Genomic DNA, 17,605 nt, shown 5'->3' with positions numbered 1-17,605 from the left:
CCACCATGCTTTAAAATGCCTGCTTTCTGAGTATGAATTAGCAAAATGTTGAAATACTTAAGTAAAGTATATATATCAAAAATGAAGTATAAGTATATAACAATGTATAGACATTGTGTATAAAGGTACTTTGATTCTTTCTAAGTACAAAAATAGTTTTGTACTTTTGAATTCATGAGACTTTTACCACTACGTTTAACACTAAGTTACTAAGTTGTTCATACCTTGTACTTAATTAAAATGTATATCATATGTCATTTCGATATTGATCTAAGTACGTTTTTATTCCTAAATCGTCATGTAACCTAAAATAAACTGTAAATAATAATTATCTACCACATTGGCGATCTTATCACGAGACCCATTCGTCGTCCACCGCATGCATTATGGAAGCTGTAGTTTCTAGTACTAGCTTATTCCCTTTCACAAACTCACATGTCTACTAAAAGAGAACTCCAACTCCCAGAGTTCAGAGTAGGCGGAACGTGATCTGCGTGTGGAGACGAGCCATGGTGTTGTACATCTCTGTCTGTTAGGCTAGCCTCCGAAAAACACCGGACAGACGCGTCTGCGCACTGTAATCTGCTACTAGCCACGGCAGGGCGAAAGATAACGATGGGGTCCCGAATCAAGTAAGAATGTTTATCCGCTGCTTTAACGGAGGCTGTTAGCAGCCTGCTGTTCCGTTAGCTTTGTGCCAGTGTCATTTGGGAAAGATAACAGTAACCGTGCAAGGCCCTCACTTGTTGCTACATAGGCTAAAAACACTGGTGGCATTCCACTGTCCTGGAGCACGAAAACAACACAACGTTTTTAATGTCTCTGGTGGTTTTGAGATGTGCTGGTATCTTACAGTGGACACAGGCTGACACAGGGATGATTAGCGTTGAACATATTTGTGTGAGCTGGGAAACGTTACAATCAGTGGGGTTACCATGAGAACTGTGTCACATTTTTGCCCTGAACCCGGTGCTAGTTTTCAGAAGTGAGGACTAGAGCAAAATGCTGCGTTTTCATAAGAGGTGCTTGTTTTTGCCTGCAGCCTAATCCCACTCTTTTAACCCACTGTAAACATTGTAGGTCTAGGACTAAGGTGACATTGCTTTGGTCAAAGAAGCAGTTTTAGTCTCCTTTTAACACTGTATTTATGCAAGCTTAACGAAGTTTATAGTAATTATAATTACAGGGAGATTACTGTCACATCTATAACCATATTTGTAAAACAAAACAGTAAAGGTCTTTATGAGACAGCTGCACACACAGTAACACAGCAATAAGCTGATTGACAGAACTAAAGTTACAATCTTTCTACACACTGGAAAAGTGTCCACGACACGTTTGCTAATTGACCATGAACTCCTGCAAATAGAATATAGTTAACAATGTTTCATTAAATAGATCTGGAAAGTCAAACATCTCAGTGTTTGTACAATAAAAAACCGGTTGCATTAAAGGCTCGTTAGATTAAATGTAACGGTAAATGCAGGGAGCCTGTATTGACTACAAGATGTTTTCAAAAAGTTTGGATATGGACATACTTACTACTGTGTTGCATCACCCCTACTTTTAATTTGGGAACTGAGAAGACCGATTGCTTTAGTTTTAAAATTTATATAGGTTATCAGCCGCTGAACAGTTTAGGGCCTCCTTTGTTGTATTTTCATTTGATAATGCTCTAAATTCTTCCAGTCGGTGAAAGGTCTGGATTGTTTTCAGCACCTGCTCCATCTTACTACTGTGAGCCTTGTTGTTGCAATCTCCTTTATGCAGAATGTGGTTTAACATTGTGTTGATGAAATAATCTAGATCTTCCCTGAAAAAGGCGTTGTCTAATTGGCAGCATATGTCGCTCCAAAACTTGTATATATCATTCAGCATTAATCAGTCCCTCTATGAATTTGCAGTGTTGCAATTCCAAAAAAGAATTTAACTAATATCCAATAAGTTCTTCACAACCTTGCAATTCAAAACATCGTAAAAACAATACATTACAATTTTCTTAAAAGCTGTCGTGAAATCAGCCTTTTAAGGCTGCAACAAGCATAAGAAGGTCCACAAAGTCCTGCAGAGAATGGTTAATGAAGGCTTTACAGATGAGTAAGTTACTCATGCTGTGTGCATTAATGCAGCCCTACAGCATTGCAATGCTTTTGAACTGAATGCTAATAACAAGTCAGATGATTCTTCTTCTTTATAGCACTGAGAACACGGTGCCCATTTCAAATTTGAAATCATCAGACCCCCAGACCATGTTCCACTTCCCCTCAGTCCATTTTAAATGAGCTTGGCCTGAGAGAAGCCAGCAGTGTTTCTGGATGTTTATATATACAGTATATGCGATTGTTTAAAGCTTTAACTTGCATTTGTGGATGCAGAGACAGACTGAGCTGTCTGACAATGGTTTTCAGAGGTGTTCCTGAGCCCCTGCAGTGATTTCCACTACAAAATCTTATATGTGCTGCCTCAGGGCCTAAAGATTGCTGCTGTTCAGTATTAGTTTTTAACCTTGTTCCTTGTGCGCACACATTTCTCTGGATTCTCTGACTATTTCTAATATGATACGAATCGTGGATTATGAATTTATGAAGATTATGAGGGGCAACTGTGGCGCAGGAAGGTAGAGCGGTTGTCCACCAATCTCGCAGTTGTTGGTTCAATCCCCATCTCCTCCGGTCACATGTCGAAGTGTCCTTGAGCAAGACACTGAACCCCAACTTAGTTGCTCCCGGTGAGTGTTGGTCAGCTGCATAGCAGCTCCCCCATCGGTGTGTGAGTGTGTGTGTGATTGTGAGGTTGAATGGGTGAGTAAGAAGCAGTGTAGTGTAAATTGCTTTGAGTGCCAATAGGTAGAAAAGTGCTATATAAGTGCAGAACATTTACCATTTATGAAAACCCCAAATTCTGAAGTCTTTACAATGTTGAGTTGAGAAACTTAATTCTCAAGGCATTGAACACACATTCTTTTCAGAGTGATGAACCGTGTCCTGTGTTTTCTTCTAAAAGACTCAGCTTTTCTTGGATGCTCTTTTTATATCCAGTCATGATACTGTCCCATTGCCAGTTGATCATAAGTTAAGAGATGTTACAAAATATTTTTTTGTTGTTTTTTTTAGGCACTCAGGGAGCTCTGAGTGTCTCACTCATGGGCACATTTGTTGGGTAGGCTGACTTCGCAGACTTCTGTTACAATTTAACATCTTCTTTTTCTTTTCATTTCACCTGTTCTCTTTCAGGTGTCACCACAGTGAATCATGTGCCTCCATCTAACTCTGTCCTCTGCATCCTCTTCTCTCACAGCAACTAACTTCATGTCCTCCCTCACTACATCCATAAATCTCCTCTTTGCTCTTCCTCTAGACCTCCTGTCTGGCAGCTCCAACCTCAGCATCCTTCTACTGATATATTCACAGTTTCTCCTCTGAACATGTCCAAACCACCTCAATCTGGCCTCTCTGACTTTATCTCCAACACATCTAACATGAGCTGTCCCTCTGATGTCCTCATTCCTGATCCTGTCCATCCTCGTCACTCCCAAAGAGAACCTCAGCATCTTAAGCTCTGCTACAACCAGCTCTGCCTCCTGTCTTTTCTTCAGTGCCACTGTGTCTAAGCAGAACAACATCGCTGGCCTCACCACCATCTTGAACACCTTTCCTTTCATTCTCGCTGATACTCTTTTATCACACAACACACCTGACACTTTTCTCCACCCGTTCCAACCTGCCTGCACTCGCCTCTTCACCTCTTTTCCACACTCACCGTTGCTCTAAACCATTGACCATAAGTACTTAAAGTCCTTCATCTTCTTCACCTCTGCTCCCTGTAACCTCACCGTTCCACCTGGGTCCCTCTCATTCACACACATGTATTCTGTCTTGCTGCGGCTAAGCTTCATTCCTCTGTTTTCCAGAGCAGACCTCCACCTCTCTAGATTTTCCTCCACCTGCTCCCTGCTCTCACTACAAATCACAATGTCATCTGCAAACATCATAGTCCATGGAGATTCCTGTCTAACCTCATCTGTCAGTCTGTCCATCACCAGAGCAAACAAGAAGGGGCTCAGAGCTGATCCTTGATGCAGACCCACCTCCACCTTGAACTCCTCTGTCACACCTACAGCACCTCACCACTGTCTTACAGCTCTCATACATGTCCTGCACCACTCTAACATACTTCTCTGTCACTCCAGACGTCCTCATACAATACTACAGCTCCTCTCTCTGCACCCTGTCATACGCTTTCTCTAAATCTACGAAGACACAATGCAACTCCCTCTGACCTTCTCTGTACGTCTCCATCAGCATCCTCAAACCAAATACTGCATCTGTTGGACTCTTTCTAGGCATGAAACCATATTGCTGCTCACAAATGTTCACCTCTGCCCTTAGCCAGGCTTCCACTACTCTTTCCCACAACTTCATTGTGTGGCTCATCAGTTTTATTCCTCTGTAGTTGCCACAGCTCTGCACATCTCCCTTGTTCTTAAAAATTGGTACCAGTACACTTCTCCTTCAGTCCTCTGGCATCCTCTCACTCTCCAAGTTCTTGTTGAACAAACTAGTCAGAAACTCTACTGCCACCTCTCCTAGACACTTCCATACCTCCACAGGTATGTCACCAGGACCAACTGCCTTTCCACTCTTCATCCTCTTCAACATCCTCCTCACTTCACTCTTACTAATCTTTGCTACTTCCTGCTCCACACCAGTCACCTCTTCTACTCTTTGTTCCCTTTCATTTTCCTCATTCATCAACTCTTCAAAGTTCTCCTTCCATCTTCCCATCACACTCCTGGCACCTGTCAATGCATTTCCATCCTTATCTTTAATCACACTAACCTGCTGCACATCCTTCCCATCTCTATCTCTTTGTCTGGCCAACCTGTACAAATCCACCTTCTCCCCTTTAGTGTCCAACCTAATATACAAGTCCTCATATGCTCTTTGTTTGGCCTTTGCCACCTCTACCTTCACCTTACGCTGTATCTCCCTGTACTCCTGTCTACTCTCTTCAGTCCTCTCAGTGTCCCACTTCTTCTCAGCTAACCTCTTTCTCTGTATACACTCCTGAACTTCCTTGTTCCACCACCAAGTGTTCTTGTTCACTTTGCTCTTTCCAGATGACACACCGAGTACCCTCCTGCCTGTCTCCCTGATCACATTAGCTGTAGTGGTCCAGTCATCTGGAAGCACCTCCTGACCACCCAGAGTCTGTCTCAGCTCCTCCCTGAAAACTACACAACATTCTTCCTTTTTCAACTTCCACCACTTCGTCCTCTGCTCTGCCTTTGTTGTCTTCATCTTCCTCACCACCAGAGTCATTTTACACACCACCATCCTGTGTTGTCTGGCTACACTCTCCCCTACCAATGCTTTACAGTCACTGATCTCTTTCAGATTACAGCGTCTACACAAGATGTAGTCTACCTGAGTGCTTCTACCTCCGCTCTTATACGTCACCCTATGTTCCTGCCTCTTCTGGAAGAAAGTGTTCACTACAGCCATTTCCATCCTCTTTGGAAAGTCTACCATCATCTGTCTTTCTGCATTCCTGTCCTGAAGACCAAACCTGCCCATCACATTCTCATCACCTCTGTTCCCTTCACCTACATGTCCATTGAAATCTGCACCAATCACCATTCTCTCACCTCTGCATCACTTCATCTAACTCACTCCAGAATTTCTCTTTCTCTTCTAACTCACATCCTACCTGTGGGACATAACCACTCACAACATTGAACATCACCCCTTCAATTTCCAGCTTCAGACTCATCAACCTGTCTAATACTCTAATCACCTCTAGAACATTCCTCACCAAATTCTCTTTCAGTATAACTCCTACTCCATTTCTCTTCCTATCTGACTCATGGTAGAACAACTTGAACCCTGCTCCTAAGCTTCTAGCCTTGCTACCTTTCCACCTGGTCTCCTGGACACACAGTATGTCCACCTTCCTTCTCTGCATCATGTCGATCAACTCCCTAGCCTTCCCTGTCATAGTACCAACTTTTAAAGTCCCTACTGTCAGTCCTACCTTCTTAGCTTCCCTCTTCTCTTTCTGCCTATGAACACACCATCCTTCTCTCCTTCTTCGACCAACAGTAGTCTAATTTCCACCGGTACCCTGTAGGTCAACAGCACATTTTCGGTGTGAAAGTCATGATTCGCATTTTAAATTTGGCATGTGTTTTACGTCACATGCCCTTCCTGACACAACCCTCTGCATTTATCCAGACCTGGGACTGGCACAAGAAGACACTGGCTTGTCTCCTCTTGCGGTTGCATTGTTACAATTTAACACAAGTTTTCCAATTACTTGAAAATCATTGCGTTCTCTTTTTGTGAATATTTTACACACTTTTTTGTCTCCTGGAATTTGGGAATTTAACAGCTTGACAAACTTTGAAAATGCTTTGTAGACTGAATATATTTAAATAAAAGTTGCAGACTAAACATATACTGTGAAAATGGGTGAAAAATGTTTAAGTGAGCATAGTATTTCATTTTATTCTTATAATTGTAGAAATATGACTATAATTCTGTCAGCAGGCAATTTCAACACCATATTCATTATGAACTAAGTTAATTGTGAAATGTTTATCAAACTCAACATCTATTCCTAATTGTTAGTCACATTTAAATAGGAGCTAGTAGTATTTTTATCAAGATATTTTAAATCTTTTATGATTTTATGCAGGCTACTTAAAGAATAACTTCAGTCATTTTCCAAAATAACTAGTTGTCCACAATCACCATACAGACACTTAAGCCAAACTTCAAACAAAAAGTCTTCTCTGGTTGCATTTGGTTAGTTGTTAGCCTGGAGCCTAAATTGGCTCCTTCTTTGTTGTCAAAAAAGTATGAAAAAAAAATGTGTGTGTGGCTGATGTGTTTTTAATAATATTTGGACAGCAATGAAGGTCTATGGCACCAGAGAGCAAGCAAATACAGATGCAAGCAAATAAATAACCAGATGTGAGTAGAATTCCGTGCTGGCTTTTAATGTTAAATGGTAAATAGTCTGTTTTTATATAGTGCTTTGATTGAAAGCACTTTACAATGTGGCTTCTCATTCACACACACATTCACACACTGATGGCGGTGGCTGCCATGCAAGGTACTCACCTGGCCCACTGGGAGCTACTTGTGGTTCATTGTTTTGCCTAAGTACATTTTGACATGTAGCCAGAAGGGTCCTTGCTTCAACTCCCAGTCCCTTCTGGCTACAGGTGATTGGACGACCTCGTTACCAACTGACGTACCTTACCGTCCTGTTTGCATCTGTATGGTGATTATAGAATAAGCTTTAGAATAAACTTTAACTACATTAGGTCCGCTCCAAAACCTCCCCGGTACAGTGCCGGTTCTTGTACAGTGGGCATGGTTTTCATCTAATTTAAGCGATGCTACATAACAAGCGGCACAAAGGCACGTCAAGTGGACTGCACCTGGATTGTTGTAATACTCCAAATATCCACAGACATAGTTTATTATTTATAATTTATAAAAACAAATTCAAAGCACTTTGATGACTACTGAAAGAATTATATGGCTTTTTCATACACTGCTATTATATACATGTGTGTCTAGTATATTAAAATGATAAATACAATTTGTGCTTTTATGACAACTGAACACTGAAAGTAACGAGTTTTATTTCTTAGATAATTTTTTGTTTAAAATATTATTTAAAAAAAGTATTTATTCAGAGGCAGATAGTTTATTTATTTATTTTTTAATAAATAAAATCTAAATAAGAATCTTTCTCCACTGTGCTGCTGACGCCTAAAAATGCTCTTTGGCAAACTTCAGACAGGCAGCGGCTCCCGTCTCTCCACTCTAATATAAAGCTCTGATTTATAGAGTGTTACTGGGATGTTTATCCTCTTGCCAGGTTCTCCCATCTCTGCAGAGAACTGAAATTCTGTTTCCCCTAACCATAAACCCTGAAACATAGTTCTGACATGGTACATTTTTTAACATAATAGCCATAGAATAGTTTGCCTGGAAGATTAATCTAAACGTTTTAGTAAGACTTTCTGTTGCTTCAAAGTTTTTCTGCTTACTTCCAGGGAGAGTCCAGAGTCCACGTTTGAGATGTATCTGGAGGTAGCTAATCCAGGCACACACAGTTCTGGTAAGTCTGAAGGCACAAGGCCCATGTGACTCACACACATTTTCATTTTATGTATGAAATTTCAACGTGCAGATATTGTCATGGCAACACTTTTGCTGTTGTCAGAACACTAAGAGTACGCACCAAACCATGACACAGAGCAACACTTAATTTGTCCTGCAGAGGAGTTGCAAAGAATATAACAATCTCATATCATGAAACAGTTTAGATAAAACTGACAGCTTAGGTTTTTGTCTTTTAACTGTTTAGTGAAAACTACTGATACCCTCTCCTAAGTCTATAACCTTAAATGATTATTTAGTTTTGATGAATAGTTGGTGTTATAGACTAGACAGTCTGACATCTTGTTTTGATTTGTTTAGTTTTTTGGCAGATTTAAGGAGAATCATCCATTATCTTAACTGCTTATCCTGTTCAGGGTTGCGGAGGCCTTAGAGTCTATCCCAGCTTTGATTCACAGACAGCAAATTCACATTCACAATTATAGGCAATTTAAAGTCACCAGTTGACCTAACATACATGTCCTTGGACTATGGGAAAAAAAGCAAGGTACCTAAAGGAAACCCAGGCAAGCACAGGCAGAACCTGCAAACTCCAAGCAGGAGATCCCTGCCAGTTGCTGCACTGGGGATCTTGTGCTTGTGGGAAGGCGGCACTAACTCATCCACTACTGTGCTGCCCTATGGAGAATCAGAAAAAGATTAATGACCAGAAAGTTATCACACTCTTTGTGGCACTTCAAAGTCTAGTGAAAACTAGATAATGGAAACCCAATTAAACAAATGAGGCAAAGACTTGGTCACTGATAAACAATTAAGAATTCACATGAAGAGGAAATTGGAGTTAGGATTTTCTGTCAATGGGATGATGATAAGGAGTGAGTCTGGGTCTTCACTAAGTCTGATTTTGCCAACACTGGTTTGTGGAAGTGTGTCATGGGTCAAACAAAGCAGATTTCTGACGACTTCATAGGAAAAGATGTTGATGCTCAGCAGGCAGGAAAGGGTCAAAGAAGAGTTTGAAGCTGCATTCCAGCATAAAATCCTTAGATATTGGTCTGTAATTGGCTAAAACACCTGGGTCAAGACAGGGTTTTTAACTAGTGGTTTGATTACAGCTACCTTATAGGCCTGTGGTACATAGCCTGTTTCTAAAGATAGATTGATGATATCTAAAACAAACGTATCTATTAAGGGTAAAGCTTCCTTGAGCAGCTTAGTTGGAATAGGGTCTAGCAGACAGGTTGTTGGTTTAGATGAGGTAATAATTGAAGTTAGCTCAGAGAGATCTATGGGTAAAACAAATGTACAGGCACATTCCACAGAAAAAGTCAAGATAACCATTGTACAGAAAAAAGTACTCTTAATAATTTTATTTAAATTCTTATTCATGGAGGTTTTTGCTTTTTTGTCAGTGTGGTTCCTCCTTTTGGAGCAGCTGCAATATGGCAATTCAAATAGCGCTCACACTGGGAATACTTAGCTGTTTAAATCTTGAATATCCATCAGTAAGTTGATGCTTGATAGGAAATGGAACATGCAGCAGGACAATGACAAAAAACACAAGAAATGTTGAAGTAGAAGAAATTTAATATTTTGGAATGGTCAAATCAAAGTTCTGACCTTAATACTAGAGATATGTGGCAGAAAGACCTTAAGGAGGCAGTTTGTGTGAGGAAGCAAATGGGCATCTCTGAGTTGAAGCTGTTCTGTAAGATGGAATGGGTTCAAATCCCTCCAAGTTGTGGTTCAGAGCTTAAAAACAGTAGAAAAGTTTAGATAAAGTTATTGTTGCAAAACAAAGTCTCACTAGTAAATGAATTCATTGGTTTACATATAGTACTTTTACCACACATAGGTATTTAGGATAAACATATGATTAATGTTTGCCTCATTTGTAAAAGTAGATTCCACTTTAGGATTTACAATCTGATTATGTTTTAGGTTATACAGAGATCACTGCAAAGTCTTCACAAACTTTCAAACCCCAGTTTATATTGATATCATTTAAAATACATAAATGTATTTTAGCCCATAAATTGACACTCACAGTTGATACATGTCAAGTGTAAAGATTTGGGCCTTTGGAAGTTATTTATTAAAATAATCTAAGGAGGTTTGGGAGAAAAAAATTACTTGCTTAACACTTCATCATTTGCTCATAATGTGCTTCACGAGTAGACCCTGGTTTATGAATGGGGCCACAAGTCAAAAAGGTAGAGAACAGCTTGTTTAAAGGAGAAATGGTGCTAATTCTCGTCTCTGAGGCTTTTTTTAATCTGTGGTATGTGACTAATTTCCTGGGTACTGAGGAGAAACTTTCGGCTGTAATTCTAAGAATGTCTTCCTGTTGGAGTCTTGTGCCTCATCATTTCCTGTTCATTTGTGAAGATGCCACCTCCATCTTTGTGAAATGTGAATCTTCAGTCTGATTTCTGCAGTTTTTGAAACTGGATTCTTTTAGATAGGTTCAAGCATTTACTTATCTTGTAAATGTCTTTGTTCATAGAACAGAAGGAAGAACAGGGACACAGGTCATTATTTGAATTGACTACTTTTTGAATTGAAAAAATATTGGACCCTCCGGATTATTTCTTTTTGTGTTTTACATTCCTAAATGTTTTAGATCTTCAAACTAAATCTTACATTCAACAGAGGCAACCTAAGCAAACAGCAAATACAAATTTGAAATAAGAACTTTATTGAAGCAAAAATCCTAAACCACCAAAAAAAAAAAAGAAAAGAATTCTTCCCTGAACTTAATACAAAGTTCCATTATGAACTTTGACAAGGCCACCGCATTCATTCATTTTGGTTCATTTGAGTCGTTCTGAGCTCAGCTTATTCTGATGCTTGGAATCATTGTCTTGCTGTTAAACCCAGTTGCAACTGAGCTGACGTTCTCCTGCAAGATTCTCTGGTAGAGAGCAGAAATTATCTTTTGCAAATATTAAATCGCCTTGGCCTTAAAGCTAAATGCTCTAGTTGGTATTACAACACCTTTTACTTCAATAAATATATTTCTTTTTATTTGTTTGTTTATTTATTTGTTTGTTTATTTGTATCTTAAGTTTCCCTTTGTTTTATTGTTTCATTTGTGTAGTCTGAAGATCTGAAGCTGTCTAATATAAAATCATAGCTCTATACGTGATAGTTGACAATAGAGAATCCGCCTCCATTCTTCTGTGAGGCTAAAACTCCTGATTTACTGCTACAAATTTGTAAACTCATAAATCATCAAAGGCCACATGCACCAGGTTGATCAATCCACGCTTTGCCAGGTAAACCTAGTTGTCCATAGATGTTAGACAAGACGTCAGAACATGTCGTATTTGTTGAACTGGGGCGTCATCAGGTTAATGTTCTGGTTAGAGCAATTTTTGTTGTTAAATCTAACTTGGCTATATATATGAGCATCGGCATGAAAGTGTATTATGAAGTCATATTCACAATTATGTCATTTCCAATAGGGCCAGAGGTGAGAAGGCAGTTCCCTGAAGACTACACAGACAAGGTATGAATTTAAAAAAATAAAAAATAAGAAATGCTTAACCCTAACCAGTGCATGTACCCATATTTATTGTGTTTATTTACGTCTGAGATGGGCAGCTTGGTCAATCAGGAACTGAAACTTAAAAGTGATTTCATTTTTCTTTACTTTTTTGTCCATGTATCCTGTCATTTCTGTTCCTCCACATTACAGCTTTCCATTTAGTCCCTCTACTATTTCACTTGATTACAGTGCAACATCATTAGCACATACAGTTGATGCCACACCTGGCAAAATGTTGCTTTTCCAGAAAAATAATTATAATTACAGTTAGTTTTTAATTAATTGATATGGGGTGATGCAAACTTTTGGACAGGTATATTTTCTTTATTTTACTGTAACCTTTTTCACACACTCCTAGATTATTTTTGTAACTTGTGATGGTAAAATCTCTGCCAACTGAAGTATGTAAGGTTTAGGGTTAAGTTTGCACCTCCTTACATGCTAATAAATGGAAGGAGTTACAAGTGAACTTTATTACTATTAGTGGGCGACTGTGGCGCAGGAAGGTAGAGCGGTTGTCCACCAATCTCACAGTTGTTGGTTCAATCCCCGGCTCCTCCGGTCACATGTCGAAGTGTCCTTGAGCAAGACACTGAACCCCAACTTAGCTGCTCCCGGTGAGTGTTGGCCAGCTGCATAGAAGCTCCCCCATCGGTGTATGAATGTGTGTGTGATTGTGAGTGTGAATGGGTGAATAAGAAGCAGTGTAAAGTGCTTTGAGTGCCAATATGTAGAAAAGCGCTATATAAGTGCAGACCATTTACCATTTACTCTTTGTTTCCCACAGGAAACTCTTCAAACGGTGCCCAAGTTTTGCTTCCCCTTCAGCATGGACAGGTATACACACACTTACAGATTTGACATAGAGGAATTTCAGGGGTAGTGCACCAACATAAAAAGTACAGTGATGAATTGATGTTCAAATGTCTTCCTATGTTAGTTGACTCTTGAAGACAGACAGAAGACATTTCTACTTTACTAGCATCAATAATTAGAAATGAAAATGACAGTGGCACAGCTGGATTTGATTCTGGTGGTTATAGCCTCTTAATACCAATTTAATGCCAATTAATTTTTTTTCTTTTTGCATCATAAAGAATGTAATTTGAAAATAACAAATAAAAGACAAATATGCTTGTCTTAAATTAACATTTGGTAAATATTAAAAATATTGTGAATTATTTCAAATAATAATTGAAAATAAAAAATTTGCATTAAGCAAAATAAATGGATTTATAACCAAATTGGATCTAAATTGTATTTTAAAATTATTTGTAGAGCAACAACTAATCTGACAAACTACTGTATTTCTAAATGATCAAACACTCACACATAGCTAAAACTATTCCACTGATAAATTTGCATTTCATGAAGCTTACAATGATGTGTGTTGATTCAACTGTATGATCATCTTAAAGGTCGTAGTGTTCAATGCTGTTGAGTTGTGTTGGGTTCTACTAACAGAATTTTCTAATATTTATTTTATCTCTATGAATGAAGCGGGGTGAGAACAGCATCTCAACAGCGTCATCCTGCACAATGATCATACAGCGAATTAATCAACTTCTCTAAAACAGTTTTAGCACTTAGAATGTACATTGAAAATAACCTCGACATTAATCACTGGGTGAAGTATAGAAAGAATAAAAGAGAAATCTGTCACTATCACTGAACCATCGCTATCACTTAGTCAGCCGACCAATTATAGGCAAACAACAAGGAAACTAGTAATTTCCTTTGCAGTACGGTTCTGCTACATCGTATCACAAACGATATGTTGTAATTATTCCTCTAAGTAACAATTTGGTCATGTGGTCAATATTTCATTGTTGATTATGTAGCTGGGTTATAAAGTTTTTGCATATATGACCATAACATGAGCATCTTACATAAGCCCACAGATGGAACAAACTTATTTAAAGGTTGAGGCCAGAAATATTATGTCAATCCAAACTGTTAACGAGGGATTCAGGCAAAAAATATATTATGGGCCACAGGTACTGCACTAAGGGAAGAGTCTTTTCAACCTTTTTTTAGCTACGTAAGTGGTTTATTTTATTTATTATTATTCAAGTTTTATTTTTATAATAATCTTTATTTTTTATATAATAATTTTTTATATAATAATTTTTTATTTATTTTTATGCTTTTTAAACGTCTTTTACTCTGTAGCCTGACCGTCTCCCAGGTGGGCCAGAACTTCACCTTTGTTTTGACTGACATTGAAAGCAAGCAGAGATTTGGCTTCTGTCGCTTATCCTCAGGCGCACACACCTGCTACTGCATCCTCAGGTAAGCACGTGTGTCGATCTTCATCAGGACCAGGTTATAGGCATATTTTGAGAATAAGTTTCTGATTTGATGGGTCCCACTGTTTTGAAAAAGTCAAAACTATTTTAACAATGTGCTGTTAGTTACATACTTAGTGAAACGCTGAACTGTTTTCATTTCTCAGCTACCTGCCTTGGTTTGAAGTTTTCTACAAGCTGCTTAATATCCTTGCAGATTATACCATCAAAGGAGAGGCAAGTCATGACACAACTTTTATCTTTTTTGCACCTTCTGCAGTACACTATCATCCTGACCATCGGCTTTTTAGAAATAGTTTTTTAAGCCATTCCAGCCTGATGAGCATCAACAACTTCTCAGGTCTTCGGAAATCTACTTTTTTTGACACTCTTATAAAAACGTGTATGGTTACGATAATACTGTTATAGAGAAGACCCAGGGTTTTTCTACTTTAAATAAGACAAACTCACAACTGATTATCTTCCCATTGACAGAAACACCTGACTCTATTTTCCTCTTCAAACAAACAGATAACCCCAGATGTTAATTCTTTTATGACATTGCAGAAATTATTTTGTGCAAACATAGTTCTTACATAGAACATGTTTTTCTAATGGCTACTGTATGGATTTACCAAATATTTCAGGAAAGTCAGTGGCAAGAGCTCCTGGTCTCACTACATACACTCCCTATCCCTGAGCCTGGAGTCCCTGTTCATCTCGGCGTGGTGAGTCTGACTTCACCACCTCACATCCACCTCAGCTCAGTTTAACCTAGAAACACTGCAAGTATCTGCTTCGTCTTATATGAAAGTTACGCTGCTGCAACTGAGTTGTGCAGGAAGACATGTGACGTGCATCCAGGTGTGCATGCAGTTTTTCGCAACAGGAAGTTAATAATTGTAGCTGGGTGCTGATTTGCTGACAGAAGCCAGGGACATTGACAACATATTTTTTTAATTTAAAATTAGGCTGTGCCACTTTGTATCATCATTATATCATAATTGTAAATTTCAGTAGTTTCAGCCCATGCTCAAAATGTGCAATGTGATGAACATACAGCTGCATTATCACGTGTTCGCATTTGCATCCTTTATGTAGACGTCTCACACAAGCCTACAAACAGAAAGGGTTGAAGGCCAAGATCACACCTCAGAAGAGTTTGAGGAAGGGTATTCTGAAATAAATAATTCCTCTGTCATTTGGAAATGGTTCAGCAACAAATCAGACGTAAATCATGTTTCCACAATTTGCACGTTGTGTGAGAAACTTGAATCCAAAAAGGGGGAAACTGTGGCTCGGCTGGTAGAGCAGTCGTCCACAAACTGCAATTCAATTCAATTCAATTCAACTTTATTTATATAGCGCCAATTCACAACAAAGTCATCTCAGGGCACTTTACAGAATAAAGTCAAGATTATAAAGATGTAAAGAGAGAACCCAACAATTCCCCCTGGAGCAAGCCATAGGCAACAGTGGAGAGGAAAAACTCCCTTTAACAGAAGAAACCTCCAGCAGAACCAGGCTCAGGGTGGACGGACATCTGCCTCGACCGGTTGGGTTGAGTGGAAAGTGAAGAGAGAAAAGAACAGAGCAACAGAAAGCAACAACAAAACATTGGGCAGGTTGGTAGGACCAGTAGCTGCACGCTGGAAGACACACAGCTTCAAAGCCGGGGGACACCTGCAGAAAGGGACAGAGAGAGGGGGACAGAGGAGGACAAAGACAACTACAGGAGAGAACACAGAGTTAATGACATACAGTGGTGCAGGCTCAGGGTTTTACCTTAATAATAGAATTGGGGTTATAGTTAACCCGGCTTGGTGCACTGGATCATGGTCAACTTAAGTGTGACCTCACTCCCAGTGCTGACGTTTGACTTCCAAGATTACATGTAAATGTGGCACGATATAAATATTTACTGTCACCCAGCCTTAATTCAAACCTTCACTTTCCAAGAATATACTAAAGATTGTGTTCTGTTTAAAACGGATTTGTAAGTTTGTGTGTGTTTCTGACTATATCAAAGATCAAAAGTATTCATAATAGATCCAAAAGGTTGTGTTTTCTCCAGCATTCCTTCTTCACTGTGCCTGACTCAAGTGAACTCCCCAGCATACCAGAGAATGTGAGTGCTACTTTTTTATCTTTATCTGCCAGGCTGACACAACTTATTTGAGATCACTGATAAAAGGCTGAAAAATATCACAGTAAAACCTTCATAGTCCCTCACATTTGGCTAAAAAGGAACTCACTGCTAATATAAAAAATGTTTTCAAAGAGAAATTCCGATTATAATTAAATACATCAAATGTTTTCTATAAATAGAAACCGTGGATTTCTAAAACAAGCCCAAGCAAGGTACAACATCATGTTGTGTCTGTGCAAAAATGCTAACCACTTGTGGTTGTGCACACAATGAGATTAAGCAATCACATGTATGAATGTAGAGCAGATTATCTATATGCAAAGAATACTGTACTGAATAAATATTGTAATATTGCATATTTAAGACAAGATTTATTTATCATAGTTCTGCAAACCAGCTGAATATTTTACAACGTTTTTGTCATGTAGGATTTAGTTTGGAGTTGAAAAATGTTTGTTGCACTTTTCCTTTAAAGCCTCTTATGGGAAATGGGTGAATTTTAAAGGTCCTGTAGTGATTTCTAGTAAAAAAACTTGAGTGACTTGATGTTCTTGAAGATGTGTCATCTAAAAGTTTTGACTGAAGGGAAGTTTCAAGCGTTTAACCATCATGGAGTTTAGAGCTGTTAAGGTCAGCTGTGGGTTGTTGGTTGCCCTGGCCAAATTGGCTGAACTGCAATGCAGCACAATAGGCAAAGTTAGGCTGTTTATCCAGTGAGGTTACTAACCACCTTTGAATAGTGCCTGAACATTCTTAGGTTGGAAAAAGGTTGTTTTTTTACTTAGTCTTTTCATTCTGCTGACACTGCATTATAAAATTTGAGACTATGAGTAATGTGCAAACCTCATTTCCAAGAAACTTGAGATATTGTGCAAACCATAAATAAAACAAAGAATGTAGTGATTTGCTAATCATTCGAAAGATTTGCATTCACTTTTTATTTGCATTTTACACAATATCCCAAATAGCGAGGTGGTTTGGTGTTTTTAGGTGGTGCTTCTGTTGTTTTGAGATTATTCCTTAGTTTTATGTGGAAAGTTATTTCTACTCCAGTTGATGGTATTATTCAATCCTTTCTCTGCATTCATGGTGACTTATAGTCTGTGTCTCTTATTTGTTTTTCTCTTTCTGTGCTTGACCCTTGCAGAGAAACCTAACAGAGTACTTTGTAGCAGTAGATGTCAATAACATGCTTCATCTGTACGCTAGTATGCTTTATGAACGTCGAATCCTCATCTGCTGTAGCAAACTAAGCACTGTAAGTAGAGCCCACATTCTGCATCTTCTTGCTTTTTACAGCGATGCTTATTATAGTCTCTAAATGGATTCAATAATAAGAAGGACTGTTAGAATCTATTGTGTTCAGGACCACATCAATTACCCTGTGTTGTTGTCATTTTGGGACCTTAAGTGATTATTTTGGCCTTTTTATTTAATTTATAAAATAAATAAAAACTCTGTTTTTATTATATTATATCAT

At 38.7% G+C, this 17,605-nt stretch overlaps 1 protein-coding gene across 5 annotated transcripts in view; it reads left to right on the top strand.

Annotated features, from left to right (window-relative positions):
* Positions 1–473: 473 nt before the first annotated feature.
* Positions 474–17,605, top strand: part of dennd1a (DENN/MADD domain containing 1A) — a 31,400-nt gene continuing 14,268 nt past the window's right edge. For 2 of the 5 annotated variants that reach the window (XR_010911468.1, XR_010911469.1), the window contains exons 1-9: positions 474–632; positions 8,072–8,136; positions 11,606–11,649; positions 12,476–12,525; positions 13,861–13,980; positions 14,144–14,213; positions 14,624–14,704; positions 16,051–16,104; positions 17,273–17,383. Coding sequence is in view for 3 of the 5 variants with exons in the window: in XM_067483593.1 (XP_067339694.1) it covers positions 616–632; positions 8,072–8,136; positions 11,606–11,649; positions 12,476–12,525; positions 13,861–13,980; positions 14,144–14,213; positions 14,624–14,704; positions 16,051–16,104; positions 17,273–17,383 (612 nt within the window). In the remaining 2 variants the exon portion in view is untranslated. The remainder of the gene's footprint in view (positions 633–8,071; positions 8,137–11,605; positions 11,650–12,475; positions 12,526–13,860; positions 13,981–14,143; positions 14,214–14,623; positions 14,705–16,050; positions 16,105–17,272; positions 17,384–17,605) is intronic. The other 3 variants (XM_067483593.1, XM_067483591.1, XM_067483592.1) reach the window with 2 other exon arrangements.

Source organism: Channa argus, chromosome 18 (assembly GCF_033026475.1).
Source record: "Channa argus isolate prfri chromosome 18, Channa argus male v1.0, whole genome shotgun sequence".
NCBI lineage: Eukaryota > Metazoa > Chordata > Actinopteri > Anabantiformes > Channidae > Channa > Channa argus.
The sequence above is the reverse complement of the archived record's forward strand: the minus strand, read 5'-3'. Positions and strand labels throughout refer to the sequence as shown.